The 19,440-nt window shown below is 39.3% G+C and overlaps 2 protein-coding genes across 5 annotated transcripts in view; one reads left to right on the top strand and one right to left on the bottom strand.

Annotated features, from left to right (window-relative positions):
- sardh (sarcosine dehydrogenase) overlaps window positions 1-9,357 on the top strand; it is a 52,107-nt gene extending 42,750 nt beyond the window's left edge. For 3 of the 4 annotated variants that reach the window (XR_009927146.1, XR_009927147.1, XR_009927145.1), the window contains exon 23: window positions 139-1,351. The gene's annotated coding sequence lies outside the window, so the exon portion shown is untranslated. Of the gene's footprint in view, window positions 1-138; window positions 1,352-9,184 lie in introns of those variants that run through there. The other variant, XM_062434639.1, reaches the window with a different exon arrangement.
- Window positions 1,989-19,080, bottom strand: dbh (dopamine beta-hydroxylase (dopamine beta-monooxygenase)). Its single transcript, XM_062434641.1, has 13 exons — window positions 18,712-19,080; window positions 14,713-14,865; window positions 13,160-13,417; window positions 12,719-12,895; window positions 9,182-9,284; window positions 8,072-8,238; window positions 7,744-7,887; window positions 5,751-5,789; window positions 5,234-5,293; window positions 4,849-4,976; window positions 4,308-4,467; window positions 2,065-2,765; window positions 1,989-2,022 (listed from the first exon to the last, which is right to left on the bottom strand). The coding sequence occupies exons 1-12, from the start codon at window positions 19,078-19,080 to the stop codon at window positions 2,652-2,654; spliced, it is 1,872 nt and encodes a 623-aa protein (XP_062290625.1). The 3' UTR covers window positions 1,989-2,022; window positions 2,065-2,651.
- Between the last annotated feature and the right edge of the window lie 360 nt (window positions 19,081-19,440).

Genomic DNA, 19,440 nt, shown 5'->3' on the forward strand with positions numbered 1-19,440 from the left:
TTTTTAGCCCAATTATCAGCACTCAGTTTACACAAATTTGCATGTGTCTGTATTTTTACTCAAAGTAAATTCCCAATTAGTGTTAAGGGCCTTTATGTTCTTTAGCTGAAGATGATACTAGATGTTTATTTGAAACAGGCCATTATTAGAGTCAGACTGTTAATTCTAATTTTGTCTTAACAGTGCAGTGTCTTTTATACTATTCCATTGGTGTAATATTTTATTTCAAATTTATCCTATGAGGATATGAGGACAGCATCCATGAGCACTGTCCTGTGAGAATAGAAGAGTTCTCAGACTACAACCTATCCCTTGAGGCAGTTTGAGTCAGATTACAATGACTGATGTTTGTGCTGATAATAATGACTAAAAACAGAGTTTTACTTGGTAGTGTGGAAGCAAGTGTTTATCAGAGTTGGGGAGAAAAGGAGGAAAAAAATACCCTGAGGCGCAGTTTACCAGCCGTGGACAAAACACTGTAGAAGAGGAATGACAGAAACAGACCACAGTTATCAGCAGCCGTTACAGATAGAACTCATTTGTTTTCTGATCCGTCCCCCGTCCCCCCCACATTCCCCCTCTGCTGTGCTCCAACTTCAATGCTCTTAGGGTTGTTTTTTAACAGATGCACTGTTCTCTAAAAGGGCTTAAAGAGCTCCCATTTCTTGTTTTGCTGATAAATCAAACAGAAACAGACATCGGTTATCAGCAGCCATTACAGATAGAGAACCCATTTGTTTTCTGATCCGTCCCTCACTTTCCTCCTCTGCTGTGTGCCATCTCCATGCTCTTAGGGTTGTTTTTTTTAACAGATACATTGTTCTCTAAAAGGGCTCAACAGCTCCAAGTTCTTGTTTTGGTGATGAATCAAACTTGAGATTTTTTTTATTTTATTTTTATTTTGTATTTTTTGCTTCACAATAAATCCCTCCCAGCAGTAATCGCTTCACATTTACTGAGAAGCATCTGTGGGACACGCTGAGCAACAACACATTAAGAACCGCATTTGCCTCATTAATTAACACTTTCAGTTCTAAAGATGAGCTCAGTGTAACGTTATAGCAAGTGTTATCTAATCAATGCTGTGGAAAATTGAAAATGTGAATTATGCCGAGTCGTCCACTATAGTCCCTACAGGTTCTTCGAGACAAACCTTAATTTGAGAATTTACAGAGTATGTACATAGAGACTTAATGGTGCTAATTTGTGTATTTGCTTTCTGTGTGTATATATACGTAAAAACTAAAAGGGCTAACATGTTTTCCTGCTACAGGTTTCTGTGTTCACAATTCATGTTCGTTTGATTGAAAAATGTCTTATTTTACTTTCAGTTTTTGTAGTTAAACTTGACTTAAACAGCAAAAGGATTAATCAATAGTTAAGCACCTTAACATCTGATCACGTTCTGCAGCGCAGATGCTGGTATGTACAGTAATTTAAGATTTTTAGTTAATTCTTTGTTTACATGAGTGTGTGCAAACTAACCTGCAAATTCTACAATTCCTGTGATAAAATCGACTTTCCATCCATGATAATGCCCACTTAGACTATTCCAGTTTCGGCCAAACAGAAAGCAAAGTTCATCACACATTCAAGCAGCCAAAAAAGATGCGTGTTCAAATAGAAGCAGGCATTTTTATGTTTAACCACTTGCCTCTCAGATGTGTGTTGCTGCACGTACAGCACAACATGTATACTAATGTGGACTGATTCATTGATTCTGCCAAAAAAAAAAGTCATTAATCATTGAAATGGTTATTCTCAGAAGGCTTAGGTTAAATAACTAGATTTATACGGGAAATGTGAAGCAGACTTGTAACACACTATCACACTATAACTGTCATCTAACACAATGTGTCCAGAGGCGGGTTTTTTTCTAATAGAGTTTATATAATTTCTCTTAAATTCTTGATGATAGAGAGTAAGTGTGAAAATTATTTAACAATGCTCACAAATTCACAATGCTTAAAATTGTGCGTCTGTGTGTTTTCTTTGGACAATGCATTTATTACTACGTATATACTGTCGTGATAAAAGATTTTAACAAAAAAGAACAACAGTGACCAGTGAAAGGATATGATGACCAGTCAAATTGTAAACTGAGATGTCAGGCTCATTTATTCTGTCCAAAGCAATTTGTGTACTAATAAATTTTCTTTTAACTGTCGACATTATTGTGACTTTTTTTTTTTTTTTTTTCAATTGAACGCACAAATAAATGAAGCAAACACACACGGGAACACGAAGCAAAGGAGACACTGAAAATCAAAGTGGTAAGCTATAAAACTTGTTTTGCCTATGAATGAGTTATTCATAATGGAACTGTTTATTAAACACTAAAAACATCCACCAAATAACAGTGTGTTATACATATTTTTTTCCTATTAATTCAATTTTACTTTCATGACATATTCATAGGACTGTTACTAACTTGTGTGTACTAATAACACAGACAATGGGCATTTGCATAAGAATATACATGTACTGTAGCAGGTGGCAGAAAGCCCAGCAGAGAACATCATCAATCCCCAAACACACAGATAAGAGCAGAGCTAATTCTGCCAAATCACAGGAGCTGCTTCAGTATTCCCCAGGTTAGGTGCCTTCTCTCTGGGCTGCACTATGCATGCAGTTTTTCAGTCCTCCCCGGCTCAGACTGAGGGCTCAACAGGCCGGCTGGTGGGACCCGCTCTTCCCTCGCAGGGGTAATGAGGTTTTTCGAGGACGGTCGTCACCTTAGGTACAGGCTGTTTGTCCCACTCTCCCTGGAGAAACAGATATATGATGTTATTGACATTTGATGTGTTGGGTGGTTGTAAAAAAAAACTTTCAAATAAGGACAAAATTGGTGGTGTCCTTGATATGTAGACAGCAGGTTTTATTGAAGTAGTTGCACCATTGTGACTGAACAGTGTATCAAACATAATCAACGTCTTAAAAAATACACTTGAGAACACTTCTTTTTTATTATTTTGGCCTTTAGTAAATTTTTCTGTAGGCCACAGCTGTAAAACTGAAAAAAGGCTGCTTCCCTCCCTGTTTACCAGGCCCTGTTTCTCAGCCTTATTATGTGTTGAAAGATTCATTTCAGTCCACTGTTATGCCAGGTTGACCATTAACACATCACTCAAATTACACAAGTAACAACCTTGTTTACGTTGTGCAGTTTTATTTATGCTTCACAAATAATTTGCTATTGTGATTCATGATCAGCTTTTCTACTTATGATATTGGTGCTGATTATCTGCTCATTCAGTGAAAGTGAGAACGTGTGCATCTCAAGCTGCAGTCAGACCCAAATTTGTCAGGTGTGGTGTGGCCAAAAGCAGGAGATAAGAAATCCACAGTAAAGCCATTTATAAAGTCAGGTAAATTATAAAAATTGTAAGCTGTAAATAGTACATCGTTTTAAGCAGGCAGGCAGCGCTCTATCTGTACACTTTATTAATTACTTTATTGTTACAATCACTAGTTTCAATGCAGTTTCAATGCTTCTTCAATGCAGTAAGTAGGGTGTGGCTACCTTGTCGTTTACAAGTCGTTAACATGGCAACAACATTGATTACGTAGTCTATGTCTTTTTACAGTCTATGGTTATATCAAACATGTTTTGCCACTGTTCTTAGACTAACTGCTGTTGTTATTAAATAAGAATATAAAACAATATTTCCTTAATGAGGGGCCTTTAAAACACCCACCTGCCCCTCTCAAACTGGCTGGACATTGGTGAGCAACATTATGTCCCATATCAAAGTTCAATCAGACTGGGCTAGAAATCAATGTGGATGTCAAATCCGGTCTGACTGAACCACAACACTGACAATAAGCCTACTGTTGCATTACTTTGAATCTATTTCACGCATGATGACTTCCTCCAAAATATCTTGATAGCAGTTATAGTCAGAGTCTTCAAACTGCCTGTCAGTGGTGCCACCATTAGTGGCATCAGATCCAGCTTCTCTAAAGACCCCCATGTTTGTTGATTTTAAAATTGAATCTGCATTTATGTACTGTATGTAGAGATTCAGCAGTATGCTTTGTGAGTTGTTTTCTTTTCCTGATCTGGATTTCCCTCTTACATGTTTTGTTGCTGCTGATTGTTTCACTTTGTTATCTAGTACTCTACATAGTTGTGCTCCCAAATGCTGTATCTGTTTTATGCAGCTGTCCTTCTTTGCACTTGCACAACTTATGTTGCACATTACGAAAGCAAACCTCAAAAGCCCTCCACACAGTCATCTATTGTAATTGATTTATTTATTCCTGTGTGTGTGTGTGTGTGTGTGAGAGAGTGATTTGGGACTCACAGGAAAGAGGCTTGCAGTCGACTGGTTGCAGTGCATGGAGTAGGGGGCTGTATTATAAAGGGAGTCCAGCACCTCTCCAGTGAATGGGTCCCACTGTAGCTGGGAGTACTGCTCAGTTACATTAACCTCACCACACACACACTGGTCATTTCCTTGGAACCTGGAGGGCAGATAGGATGAAGGGTTTAGAGGGAGATGTTGAAGGAAAGTTGATTAGAAAAAAATAACAAAGAAGAAGAGGGAGGCAGAGAGAGACAGAGAAAAGAGTGGGAGAGAGATTGAACAGAAAAAAGCAATACAAATCAGCATTGGAAGAGCATAGTTTCACTTTAAAGGACAAAGCTCCTGGTTTTCAAGATTAAAATAAGTAATCTGGTTCCTGGGAATGAAGGACAAAGCGGGGAGGGATGAATGCTGAAACAAAAATTGCTTAGTCACAGGAGATGGAGAGGAAGATGCTCAATGGAAAAAAGGGAATGAAGGACAAGAGGAACAAATGATTTTTAGAAGGGAGGGAGAGAAAGAGATGTTTTGTGCGTACCTGTTAATGAAGCTGAAATATTTCTGCAGGTATCCGGGGTCGACATGGCTCTTACAGAGCTCCAGCTGAGTCCGAGGGTAGTAGTGAACGTAATTAACACACATCTCATCCGTGATGCTAAAACCTCCCTTAGGAGAGAAAGGGATTTGGAGGAAGATGCGAAAGAAGAGAAGAGAAGTTGTAGCACAAGGAGCAGATGAAGGTATTAAGTGTGGGGGAGAGATGGGAAGGATTATGAGAGTGAAGGAAATATGGTGAGATTGAAAGAAAGAGATGGAGGAAGGAGAGCGATTAGAGGAGTATTCAAGGTTATTCTGTTGTGATCGCTCAAGGTGAACTTTGGCAATATGAAAAGAGCACTTTATGTTGATAGTGTGCCGCTCACCACAGTGGGCTTGGTCCTGTCTTCTGTGTTATAAGTACACTTTGTTATAAGGACGTCCCCCTGCAGGATCGAGGACAAACACACCAGCAGTTTGCCGTTATTTAACGTTGGACAAAGAGTACTAAAGATAATTCAAGGTTACTTAGAGAAAATTAATTATTAAGGAGAAGCCAGTGGCCAGTTAGACAGCATGTTGCTTTGTTGAGCTCAGCTGCTGCGGTTTTGTCTCGTCCGTCTTCAGGACAGACCGCCGGGAATTTCTGATCACAGCACTGATTTTACAGCCTGTTCTTATTTTCACTCTATTTAAGCATCTTGCAATATTTATACTGCAGCAAGGTGCTGTAATTGAATACTTTAACACACCTGGCACTATTGTTTAGAAGAGCTTGGCTGAGATAGCACATCAAAAAATTCACATTCTCGTCTAAATGTAAAATCTGCTCTTTGGGAAGCTAAATTAGTCATTGACTTCAGTCATTTCAAATGCAGGCATGATCATTCACTTTGTACTTACAGGTAAAACATTCACCATTTTCCTCAGAACGCGGATAGTCTATAAGATAAGAAGAAGAAGCACAAAAGGAAATACAGGACATTAAAGCAAAAAAAATCAAGGCTCTCATGAGGAACAGGCTTCTCAATTTACAGTTCATCGACACTTTTTCACAAGTTTTTCACAGGTCAGAATAAAAGTCCCCCGGCTCTGGAAAAACAATGATGAAGTAGATTCTAGTCTAGCATCTTAATTCTGTGCATAGTCGGACACTTTGTTCACAGTAGGTTTATTTCAAACACGGCCAGATAAAAACACTGGTTGCTCCGATGCTTTCCTTAGAGGCAGATTTCATAGTTATTAACTTTGTGTGAAAGGCTTATTAGCTTTGCAGAGAATGGTTTGATAAAGTCTTCATACGCCTAATGAGGCTGCAGGGTTTAAACAACACCACACAGGTACGCTAAGACTAGTCTGCCATCGACAGCAGCTGGAGATTTTTATCAGGCAGTCTAGCAGATGTCCTTCTCTGCTCTGTGTGTGTGTGTGTGTGTGTGTGTGTGTGTGTGTGTGTGTGTGTGTGTGTGTGTGTGTGTGTGTGTGTGTGTGTGTGTGTGTGTGTGTGTGTGTACCTACCTAGGGATATTGCGCATAAATAAAACAAAACAGATGTGAGCTGCTGTCGCTCAACAATGTTAATGCTGTTGTTTGTCAGTTGTGATGACGAGAGTAATGAGAGTTGAGCTGAAGTGCAGTGAGTCTTTTGGATGTTGCCCTGTGGATGGAGATTTTAGTGTGCTATACCCTATGAGGCCTTAGTTCATCAGACGGCTTTATCATTGAGGGCCTAAAACTTTCTGTAGAATACCGGCAGGTCAGAAGATTGTACAAGAGTTCAGGTAATCAGTGTTTGCATGGCTACGCAGGTGTTCAATCAAGAGTAGTAAGATATGCTGTCCATTTTTATCATCAGCACTTTATAAAAAGGTCATATGGAAATGTTAAGCATGTGTTATGTAAATTATTCCTACAAGAACCTGTAAAGGAGGTTAGTGATATTCTCCATTTCCCACAAAAAGACAAAAACCAGCAATAACTTGATAAAAGTGCTGTTAGTGTATCCAAAGCCTGATTCCTCTCTGTCAAAATTGTTGTTCAGGCACTATTAAAAACCTCAGTGAGCCACAGCGTTGCACCGACTGACGTCATCCTTCATTATGAGAAACCTGGGCGATGTAGTTTATTACAGTTAATCCCACATTCACAATCATGCTACTGTAAATACCCACCAGAGCATCATGCATATTAATCAACCACTGAAAATAGTCCTCCCCAAAATAGACTAATTGTTCCCGTGTCTGTAATATTGTCTTAAAGCTACAGTGCCCAGCTGTTTAGGGAAATTATTGAATATTTTTAAAGAATGAAACGAGACATTTGTAAGATGTTTTTATAGATTTAAGTCTTCAGTTTGAATCGATGGGCTTGAGGCGAACACATTGTTGGTTTGGGACTGTTCATGGGATTATACGACAATGAGAGAAATAAAGAATAACACCAGTCATGCACTTTCATATTTTTTTCACCTGTGTGGAAAAACTCCAGTCTACAACTAAGAGTAAAGAACCAAAACTGTACAGGGGCCCTCTCTTTGCCCAATTATTATTTTTTTTTTTAACATACTCACTTAAACAGAAATAATTTGAAACACCTTGCCCTAAGTTTTCTACACATATCTTTATTTATATATGGGTCATGTGCAGCACAATTAAAGACAAATGTAAAAAGACTTTAGTGTACTAAAATGTCAAGTTTTTAATTTAAAAGGTGCAGCAGAGGCAGCCAACAGCCTGCTTCAGTCTCCATTTCTCTATCTTTGTCCTTGTGGCTCACGGCTCAGTGCAATGTGAAGTCTAATTCACTGATTCAGTCTAATACAACATGAGGGTGAATACACACGAAAAGATCTTTGTAATGAGTCCCTCTGGGTAAACTGAGCCCTGCTGTTGCTCACCTGGTAGTGTGTGCTGAAGTGCTGGTCCTCCTGTACCACCTCCAGCTCTTTGCCTCCCCTCACCAGCACTGTCTTTACCCCGCGCCCCGCCAGGTGGGTGTGCAGCTGGGACGCAAAGATATAGATCCCTCCTGGAGGCAAAGCCTAGTAAAAAACAGATGGACAGAGAGAGGGACTTAATTTAAACCAAGCTCCAAATATTTTTATGCTCTTGGGAACAAAACCTGAAACAACATGAAGCACGCCAAATATTTTCTAATCATTCTTGACATTTGGACGTTAAAATCATTAATACTTTGATAAATAGGGGGGGTTAGTGAATACATACAGTCTGGGTACACTTGGAGGAGCAGTAGCCGTTGAGGTAGAAGGTGTGTTGTTTGGGTGGGATAGCCATGATAGGGGTGTAGACCAGGCCCAGCTCCATGATCCCGGCATCGTAGCGCCTCAGATTGGGGGTGTAGTGCAACCGTATCCCCGATGAGTCATGCCGGCCTGCATGAAGAATATCATAGATTATTAATGTATTCAACGTACTGTCAGATTGCTAGTACATCATATTAAAATGCTTGATACTCCAAACATATGAAGTATGCATGAATAAATGAATAATACATTTCTTTCAGGTACTGTTCATCTCAACAAATGTGAGATTCATGAGTGAATAATTACAAACAGGAGAGAGATTATGTCACTAAAAATTCAGTGTGTGGTGAGTGTGTAATGTGTATTAAAAACAAATACAATTCAAATGGCAAAACATTAGTCTACACTATCTATAATAAGTTTTTAAGAGGTGATTTTGGTGATATTTCTGATATGGGTTTTTTGGGGTTTAATTGTCCATTGAGGGATCTATGTTGCATAACACCCCTCATTTCTCTCTAATCTTATTTCCTGTCCACTCTCTTCTGTCAACTCTAATAAATGCCCCAAAATACTTGAGCACACCAGTGTTGCTATTATTAGGGTTTGACTTTCAGTGTCAGGGATTTTAAGTTGATCCAAAGCCTTCGTTCTATTTTCAACTGCAGCAAAGTTTTGAGGAAGAGATAAGGTGATATACACAAACGTAACAGAAAACGACACTAAAACAAGACGGCTGTGTAGAGAATTAAAAATAGGTAAGCGTGCATATTGTAAGGTCATATCAGGATAAGCAAAGCAAAGTCTATAGTGAGATCAAAAGGTTTATCTGGAATTTTTTTAAATGAATTACTCTGTTGAAGATAAGCCTGGGGCTTGGCGGGAGAAATACAGAGAATCCTGCTGCTTGTGTGTGTGTAAGAGAAAGGAAACGACATACTGTATTTAGTATGCTCAGCTCAAAGTGTGTGTGTGTGTGTGTGTGTGTGTGTGTGTGTGTGTGTGTGTGTGTGTGTGTGTGTGTGTGTGTGTGTGTGTGTGTGTGTGTGTGTGTGTGTGTGTGTGTGTGTACCAGATATAAGGAGAGGGTTGTGGTAATGGACTTCCAGACGAAGGAACCTTGAGGAACCTGTTCCACCCATCGGCATGCCTGCATGAGGAGGATAGTAAAAAGCCTGCACGAAAACATGCACACACACACACACACACACACACACACACACACACACACACACACACACACACACACACACACACACACACACACACACACAGACACATCATATTAGACACTTAATAATACAAAGTCTTAATATCTAAACAATATGCACAACTTATTTTCACTGTTATATTCTGGGACATTTAAATACAGCTTATTGTTTTAATGGAAGGAACCTTAGTATAATCACAAACTGGGACTTTAAGATTAGCTAAGTAATGTGAAGGTACATTTAAAAAATGTTGAGGAAGAAGCCAAAAAACAGATTTTTTCCCCCCTCTGACATTCCATTCAAAGCAGACATTGTTAAAGGATGACAGAAAGAAGTCACTTGGATCTATATTCCTGTGCAAACATGTACCAATTAAATGTTGAAAGACGTATATTTGGCATATTTGAAGTCTTGACAGATGTTTCTTAAACTTCCAAATGAGAACGTTTTATTTATTTTTTTCATCCAAAGCAGGATGTTAAAATTCAGTTTCAGACTTCTCTCCAATCAATGTCAAGTCCATCCTCCATCCTTTGACAAGTATGTGATCCCTTGTCAAAACGGGATATCTGAGGAACCACTATAACAGACTATCCTTTTATGTGCATATTGCATAAATAATCACCTCTTGTGATAGACTACCAGCAAAAGTAAAGGGCTGCCTGTTTTGTTTTTAAAAAAATGCTGACTTTAACTGACACTACAATGAATGATAGTAATACAGGACAGACCATTGTAGATGCATATCTACTATATGTGCCTTCTTTTGGTCTTCAGAGGTTTTTCAGGCCTTTTGTGGATCTCTGCTCTTGCTGAAAAATGTGTATTGATCATTTCTACCCCGAGAAAGGTTGTATTCTCATAAATGCCCCCTCTGGGAGGCTGGTTGAACTTGAGAGGTATACTTTTTCTTGCTCTTTCACTGCATGGATTCTGAACTAGACTGCTTATAAAGGCAAAGCCAAAGTCTGCTGATACATAGTTTATAATGCAAGAAAGATTTTTTTATTTGATCTTGCTCTCACGTCATAACACTGAAATCCTTAGAGACTAGCTCTCTCTCTCTATCTCTCTCTCTCTCTCTCTCTCTCTCTCTCTCTCTCTCTCTCTCTCTCTCTCTCTCTCTCTCTCTCTCTCTCTCTCTCTCTCTCTTTCACACACACACACGCACACACGCACACACACACAACTTCTTTTTCTGCTGCTACCCTCTCTCCTCGCTTTCTGACAGCGTCATACATTATTGTTTTTATCCTGTCCGACTCTCTTTCCTTTCTTTTACTTTTGTCTTTTTTTGCAAGGCAGCATTTCCCTTCTGATGTGGTGTCGGGGAGAATTAAACAACACTATTAAGTGGTGATGAAAGAGCCCTGAATATTTCCCACCTAATCTTGTCTTCACAGCTCACAGAAGGCATCCTGCTTGGTTTTGTTTGGCTGGCAGATAATCCAATCAGAGAGGGGCCATGCTGGCTGGGATACAGTGGGGAGCAGAGCAGAGAAATATGGTGACAGGCTCACCGTTCCTTGTCCTCTTTGCTTTATGTGACCTGCCGGCGGCTTGCTTGCTTCGTCACCCGGCCGGTTGGTAGTTGTAGTATGTTTCTCCACTGACTTAAAGGTTCACAAAGTCTCAAGTCTGTCTTCAAACAATAGTCAGATGCTAAATTAATATTAAAAATGTTTGTCTTGCTGTTATCATTCTCCTGTTCTTACAGGCCATTAAGAGATCCTGTCATGATGCACTTTTACTGTAAGTGATGGGGACAGAACACACAGTCTTCCCTCTGTGCAAAAATGTATTTAAAAGTTCATCTGAAGTTAATATGAAGCTTCAGTCGCCCATATTAGTCAAACCGAGTTACAGTCCTTCTAATGCTAAATGAAGTTCAACAAAGAAACACTCCCAGGGAAACTAAAAGAGGGAATTTTATACTAATAGGACAGTAACTTTGGAAGATATCCACTTTATTTGACTAACTTGGTCTGTTGAAGCAGCTACAGATAAACTTTTTAATACATTTTTGCACAAAATGAGGACTGTGGATTTATTCCCCCATCATTTATCATAGTAAGCTCATTTGGAGGGGATTGTTCAATGGCCACTTTTTTAAGAAGGATGATTACAGCGAGCAAAACCTCTCTCAATGTTCATATGGGCGCCAGACTATTGTCTAAAACAGACTTTAAAAATAATGAATCTATCCTGACCTATGGCTGACTAGTTAGGTGACTAGTACACATGAGGCAGTAGATGCACTTTCCCTGCACTAAATTGCAGTTGAGGGCTCCTTTTAGCTCCGGTAACTCCTGAAGGAAAGTTTCTGGTTCTTGCTCTTTAACTGCTAAATGCTCCATTATGATCACAAGCAAGCTAGTTGTTAACTTTGTCTTTGCTGGGCAGGTAGTGTATCAGAGATGTTCTTTGCCGAAAACAACTGCTGAGGTGGATGAAAGCGTTTTTTTTAGGCCAGAAAATCTCGAAGAAAGAGCTGCTATAAAAAAGGTTACAAAGTTTCATAGATCTGACTTCACAGTTGGGTGATAATTACCTGTGGGTTTTGTCAATTTGATCAATTTTAAATATAAAGAGAGAAGAAAGAAATATACATGAAGTCTAATACTACATCAATCTGTCTGTAAAATACTCACTAAATGCAATTCCAGATTGTATAAAACTCCAAAATTCCCAGAGAAAAATACAGTTGACATAACCTTAGAGTCTATAGCAGTAGCTGCGGTTGTGCTGACCGGTTTGATAAATTGCTAAATGTTTAGTAGGCTGAATTAGAACGTCTGCCAATGCTTGAGCTATAAACATAATACATTCACATGGTTTTCATTGGTGTTACTGTGACTGTATTTGAGTGTCCATGTAAGTGAATGTGTGAATTGTTTGCATGTGCGTGTGCTTCCCACGTACAGACTGTCTCCAGGCTCTTAATAGACTCGTGCTGTGTGTGGGATCATCTTTACAAGGTTTTCTGCTCGCATTTCTAGGCTTGGATGTTACTCTGGTAGGAGTTTCTGTTTATCTCTTATAATAGGTACAAGAACTGGACCAAAACCAAGCTTTATTCAAACTTTCTCTTTCAATTAGACACCTGTTATGTTTATTAAAAAATTTCAGCATGTATATGTTAATTATTTTTAATTGTGTGTGTGTGTGTGTGTGTGTGTGTGTGTGTGTGTGTGTGTGTGTGTGTGTGTGTGTGTGTGTGTGTGTGTGTGCGTGTGTGTGTGTGTGCGTGTGTGTTTGTGTGGGTTGAATGAATCAGGGTTTGAAATATGTTCAATTCAGTTTTTTTTGTTTTTTCATGAATAGTCAGATGAGAGTCCTTACTGGGGTGAAATTAATAAAAAGAGAATGTGTGTTCACATGTCTGTTTCCCATCATACCTCAGCACCCATAGCCCACGCAGCTAGGACATGGCGACAGGAGTCAAGCTTGCCCGGTTTCATCTTGTCATCACAGGAGCCGCTGTACTCGGGAACATTTCGGACTTCCGGAGAGCATTCAAACACTTCTATGTGGTGCACGATGGCCTCGTTACCTGGAGTTATCACTGACTCATACTGACAGAAACAGAGAGGGAGGAAAAAGAAAGTTGTATGTGTCTGTATTGCTTACAGCTGTGACAATAGTGCTACATCAGACAAGAATCAACAATTTATGTTTCTTATTTCTAACTATGACAATGCAGCTGTTGTTTTGTGTGGCCCGGCTGGTAAACAAGGAGCAATAATAGCTGCCTGTGCACGACCTCCATCTGAAACACCCACTGTGCTGTTTGCAAATAAACTCTGTGTGATTGTTTCCATTTTTAGAGGTATTTATACCATAACAATGTGATTCTTCGGCATGTTTTCCGGCAGCTTCTGGATGAAGCACCAGTAGGTGGTCTCTTGGTTTGGGATGATGACATTTGGCGCCACAACATCCAGCAACTGCACATCCGGAGGCAGGGTTGGCGAAGGAGTGTCGGGGCGCAGCATCAGCACCCTCTGCACTCCTGTGTGGATCCGAGACAGGTTGAGCTGCTCTAACGAGGCGAGCGGTTGATCCAAGAATCCATAGATGATGTGCACAGTTCCATCCTGATCAATCAAAACCAATCAGAGAAGAAAGGATGTTTGATGGCTTCACCACAGAATGTGAACAACAGGCATGTGTATTTTAAATTAATAGTCTCATGATTATTATTTGGCTGAAATGCCCACTAAGGCAAACATAGAAAACTCTTCATTATGTTGTCATAGTGATGAGCATTGGTTTTGTGTTTGCAACTTAGAGGCCTAACGTGGTACCATGGAAACCATAATCATTATATCATATTGACTGCTCCACAACATATTGTGCTTATCATTTCAGGGTTACGGTTTATGTCTACCTATTTTATGTCCACCTGAAACCATTATAATCAGTTTCATTTTTCATTGTGTGTGTGTGTGTGTGTGTGTGTGTGTGCGAGTGTGTGTGTGTCTGTGCGCGTGTGTCTGCGTCTGCGTCTCTGTCTCTGTGTGTTTATCCTTCCCACACACACATATTCAAAAACTAACTCATACATTTGAAATACTGTGCATGCATCCACTCAAACACCATTGTCCCTGCCTCCCTCCGTCTCATGTCGTCTTGTTCCTCCTCTCACCACCTGTTAATTGTCAAGTTCAGTCAGTTCAAGGCTGACATTTTTTTTTTTGGGCTGGTGGTCACATGCAACATATAGAGCGTGACAATTGTGCTTTCCCTTGTGCTCTGGTAGAGCAGTTGGATAACATGAATTTAGAGAAGTGGGCAATATAACACAATTTTAACTATGTGAACCTTCTTGTAGTTACAATAATTTGTCACTGCTAATTCTTCTGGAAAACTTGTTGAATTTTTTTGGGATATTCATGACCCCCAAAGGATGAATTCTGGCTGACTTTAGTGATGCCTTGAGTTTTCCTTTAGTGCCAACATGAGGTTGACATTTTTTTTTTTTAAAGAAACTATTTTGATGGATTCAGATATATTGAGAAAATGTATGCAATGTTTAAAGGTTGCACCCTATTCATTAAAAGTTGCTGCTTACCATCAAGAAAATGTTCCTTTTGTAATGATTGTGTACTAAGTGTTGCAACTATGCCAAAATCACTTATCAAGCAAGAGGACACACCAAATTTCTCTAAGCAGTACACACTGTAAACATGAAACAACCAGAGAATTGACCAATAGTATATACACTTGCATTGTTGTTAACAAGTGAAAAAACAACCAAACAAACAATTTATAATTCATATTCACACTCTGAAATTGTTTTATGAAAATGAATAGAGCCACTTTCGGCTCCCTGACATTTAGACACACACACACACACACACACACACTCTGAAAATAAGGCTTTACACACCTCTATGACGTAGTCTCTGGGATCACAGGTACTGAATGGTCTCTTGAAAAGCAGGTAGAACCCATCAGGCTTATTTGTGGCTCTGATGAGCTCGTAGTCTTGGTTGTCTTGGCTGTCCGATGACACTCTACCCTCACTGTCACTCCATGCATCCTGAAGGGGATTACACACAAACATACACACACACACACACACATACACACACACACACACACACACACACACACACACACACACACACACACACACACACACACACACACACACAGAATAACTGTGCAAAATCCAGGCATTGAATATCAAATATCAAATAATATATGATACATAATAATATATCACATAAATAAACCACCAAATAGACAAAAAACTGGATCACAAAGTTAATTATATTATTAGTCAATCTTTATGGAATAAACTTCACTGCAGTTGTATATTCTCCAAACCAGGTTGGATAATATATGAAGTGTGATGCTAAAAATTTTAAATTATTGCAAAAAGTAAATATGATTGCTAAATTGTGTTTAAAAAGATGTTTGCATCAGAGAAGAAAACTCAAATGTCAAAATGTCACTGATCATATAAATGTCACCATTTAGACAGAAACGTAATTTTACACAGTTACATATCATACTTTATTACAACCTTGCTTTCATAGAGATGTTTCACAGTGGATTATAATACAATTAATAAAAAAGAAATCATTGAGACTGTGACTGTCGGCGTTGTGAAACCTTCCCCTACCTAGACTCTACCTTTCTGCCAGGAGGCTTTACAGCAGCTGTGTCTATCCGCTGCTGTTATGTTTCTCACATTCATGTCTGTCCAGAATAGCATGTAAGATCTCTCTCTTTATTTCTGTCTCCATCTCTGTCACTCTTATATAACTGTTCAGCACAAACCGCAAAGATTTTGAAGCCAACAGTTTTGAAAATATATACAGTATATATATATATATACATCTAAAAATATGAAGGCAAAATACAGTATGTGTTCTGTGTGTTACATGTCTCGTGAACAGAATAGCCACGAAGTTTGCAGAAGGCGATATTGCGGCTATATAATTCCAAAAATGTTATTTTCACAGCCTTAAGATGGAGATGGAAATTGACTTTATGTATAAAGTTAATGTTGTGGTTATAGTCATTTTAAGGTTCAAGTTAGGGAGGGTTATGTTTACATGAGCTTGTGGTGTAGTGATTAGGTCACATTTTTGTCGTATACCCATATGTACCCTTTTTTTTTATGTGAACCTAACCTTTAAAACCTTCAACTTATTTTCTCATTTAGGTCTGGAGCTGGAGTTGTGGTTTCCAAAGGGAGGCATGAGTACCCCCCTTGTCTATTAGTGAATTCCCGAAGATGTCCAGAAATGGTCAAATATATCACTCCCTAGAAAGTCTCTTTCGTTTGACTTTCCGCCTAATTGGTATCACTAATACTGTACAACCAATCAATGTGACTCAAGTCCTTACACTGACTGAAGAAAGGAAAGAGACATATCTCTGATATGATTCAATGAGACAAAATCTTAAAATGCAGGTCCCCGTGGTCCAATTTAGATACATCGACTTAAAATGTGTGTGTGTGTGTGTGTGTGTGTGTGTGTGTGTGTGTGTGTGTGTGTGTGTGTGTGTGTGTGTGTGTGTGTGTGTGTGTGTGTGTGTGTGTGTGTGTGTGTGTGTGTGTGTGTGTGTCTGTGACAGAGAGAAGTGTGGTTCAGCAGTGAACTTTCTTCTTTCTTTCTTCTCCTGAGGGATGAGAGACAGATGGAACAAGGGGAGGAAAAGGGCAGGATAGTGGGGCAAAGATCATTTAAACAAGAAAATACTAAATAATTATATCATTGCTACATTATGAGCATTTGATTTGTCCAATGCTGGGACATAGTTTCCTGGGGAAATAAATGATCAAGAAAACAAAGCTGAGTTTAGAAATGAGGTAAAAAAGTTACAGAAAAGATTTTTGGCTTGTTCATATACTTTGTCATCTAATTACATTAAATTTTGTCACATTTAGTTTTATTATGAACCACCAAAATGGTTTAAACTGAAATAAATCCATACACCCAAATCCAAAAATATCATTAGATTATCATGATATATGTAGTCTGTGAGGATTAATCTCAAAGGTAATTTGATTCTTACTGATCTAACTTAATGAGCCATGCCTCATGGCGGATTGGCACACTGATAATACCATCACATGCCTACTAACATAAGTGTGTTGGCACTAATGAGACACGACTATGTGTTCCCCCTCATCTCTCCTGAAACATTCAGTAGCCTCTATCTCTGTGCCTGGAGAGTGGCCTCTGGAGTCCTGCATGCTCCCTCTGGCCTCTGATCAAATCATAGTAGAAATGTACTGCAGAGATTTCCTGTGTTTTGTTTTTACTGAATAAGACACCCCCCCTACAAAAAAAGAAAAAAAAAGAAAGATGAAAAAGCGGCACTGGTAGAACTATGACAATAGTCCCTTGTGTAACAATGTTACATCACCTTTCTAAATTCATTAAGATTATTCACATCTTTCATATTGCAGTTAATGTGAAATAAGATCTATATTGTAGATTGACCTAATTTATGTTTCTGTCATAATGGAACTAATTGGAAAGTACTTTAAAATACCCTTTATTCAATACATTGTTGAGGAACTACTTAACACTGTGCACATTGCCTACAGCTCTAATTGATTGTTCATCATGGTGGAGTGATATACCTTTGGAAAAAAAGAGAGTTAAGTGATACACAATATGAGAGATTGACAGGCGGATCAGTGCAGCATCAGCAGTGATACAGGTGTTGTATAGGACCAATGTGTTGAAGAAAGAGCTGAGCCTGAAGGCAAAGCTCTCATTTTACCAGTCAGTCTATGTTTCTGACCCTCATCTATGGTCACAATGTGTAGCAACCGAAATAATGAGATTGCGGATACAAGCCGGTCTCTGCACTCAGCCTTAAACATAAGGTAAGAAGTTCAGACATCTGGAGGAGGGTAGGAGTAGACCTGCTGCTCCTTCACATTGAAAGGAGCCAGCTGAGCAGGTTTGGGCACCTGGTCAGGATGTCTCCTGGACGCCTCCCTCTAGAAGTGTTCTGGGCAGGTCCAGCTGGTCGGACCCAGAACATGCTGGGGGGATTACATAGCATGTCTAGGTTTCCTTTCTCAGTCTAATGCCACCATGACTCAGCCTTGAATAAGCAGCAGAAAATGGATGGATGGATGAAAAATATGTCTGGCATCCAATGTAGTCTATGTACAACCTTTAAGGTCTTGGTTCTTATGTTAATAATGTAACAATCACGGACAAAGAAGAAGAAAATTAGAAAATGTTAAAAAATAAGAAAAAAAAAATTTCAACAGAGAAAGATTCTGGTCTGACACTGGATCATTTTTTTATTTTTTAATTAACCTTATCACAATAGTAAAACAATGGACAGAAATACAAATGAAATAGAAGGTGAATTGGGTTTTTCTAGCAAAATTAATTAATGTTTTGGGAAAAAATTATCAGGAAAATTCACAGAAAAAATCAGAGCTAGATTTCTTAAAAAGTTGTGCTTGGCAAAAAAATTGAAAATGAGGCACAAATTCGGCTCAAATTCAATTTTGATATGCTAATATCTGCTAATGATCCCCCAATATGAACTTTGGTTATTATTGCAGTTTGAGTGATTCACAATTATGAGGCGCTGATAACATCACTAGTGACTACTGTGTCTGATTATGAGCCAGGCTGTCCACCAGCTCCTCATGCAAAAACACCAATCTGACACCCCAGGGACCACAGACAAATGAGCAACACCATGAAAGAGGGAAATTCCACTCCTTAAGGACTCTCATGTAATTCCCATGCGTTTATGAATTTTACAAGAGAAAAATCGGAAGCAAGAAAGAGAAACATAGTTTGATTTTCAGAAACTTGCTTAGTATTCTCGCCTTTTTATAAGTAAGCAATGCCTTGTCTCAATCAGATAACATACATTTCCTATTGCTTACCCCAAAGTAGCTTGTGGTTCCAGAGTCCCACAGCACCACCAGGTCAGCGTTGGTTAGCTCCCCACGGTCAGACATCCCCAGGACCACACCATGCCTAAGGTTTGCGATCCTCAGCTCCATGTACACCTCCTGGTTGGCGTAGCTGATGTTCCAGGCCAGTTGGAGCTCCCCACGTGGGTCAAGTGGCACACGGAAGGGCATGGGGAGAGGTGGGAGAGGGCTGGAGGGGTTTGAAATAAAGCTGGACACTTCAACAGCAGCGGAAGGCGACTGGTACGAAGACACCAGGATGACCATTAGGGTAGCCAGGGCAGTGAAGTACATGATGGTGACGTCCTGAAGGCGAAGGTTTTTATTAAAGATCCTCATAGTCCAAAATGATAGAATCTCAATCGGTATGTTGGTTTTGGTGATTACCTTTTTACCTGTTTTTCCTTCAGTCAATCGCAATCTCCTCAGTCAGAGTTTTTCAATCCAAAGAAGTTGTGAGGATAGTTTTTCTCCAGTGTTGTTGTAACAATGCTGTAGTTCTTTACAAGATGTAACTCTCCAAACACTCACTGGTTTTGTTTGCCTTGTCAGCTCGGCTCTCTTTGCTGGTCACAGTCTATCTCCCTTTCAGTGGTCAGGTGAGGTTGTCTATTCTTTTCTTCCTGCGTTTTCTATCCTCTCAGGCCCTCATTTTCTAAAAAAGTTTAACTGTCTCCTGCATATCACCAACTTTCCACT

Source organism: Scomber scombrus, chromosome 15 (genome assembly GCF_963691925.1).
Source record: "Scomber scombrus chromosome 15, fScoSco1.1, whole genome shotgun sequence".
Classification (NCBI taxonomy): Eukaryota; Metazoa; Chordata; class Actinopteri; order Scombriformes; family Scombridae; genus Scomber; species Scomber scombrus.

What these genes read in the sequence shown, in the direction of transcription:
- dbh (XM_062434641.1), bottom strand. Translation starts at nt 19,080, where the DNA reads ATGAGGATCTTTAATAAAAACCTTCGCCTTCAGGACGTCACCATCATG. An exon ending in GAACCACAAGCTACTTTGGG is followed by an intron (nt 14,866 to 18,711) that starts GTAAGCAATAGG and finishes AATCCCCTTCAG; the next exon opens with GATGCATGGAGTGACAGTGA. An exon ending in ACTTCAGCACACACTACCAG is followed by an intron (nt 5,790 to 7,743) that starts GTGAGCAACAGC and finishes CTTATCTTATAG; the next exon opens with ACTATCCGCGTTCTGAGGAA.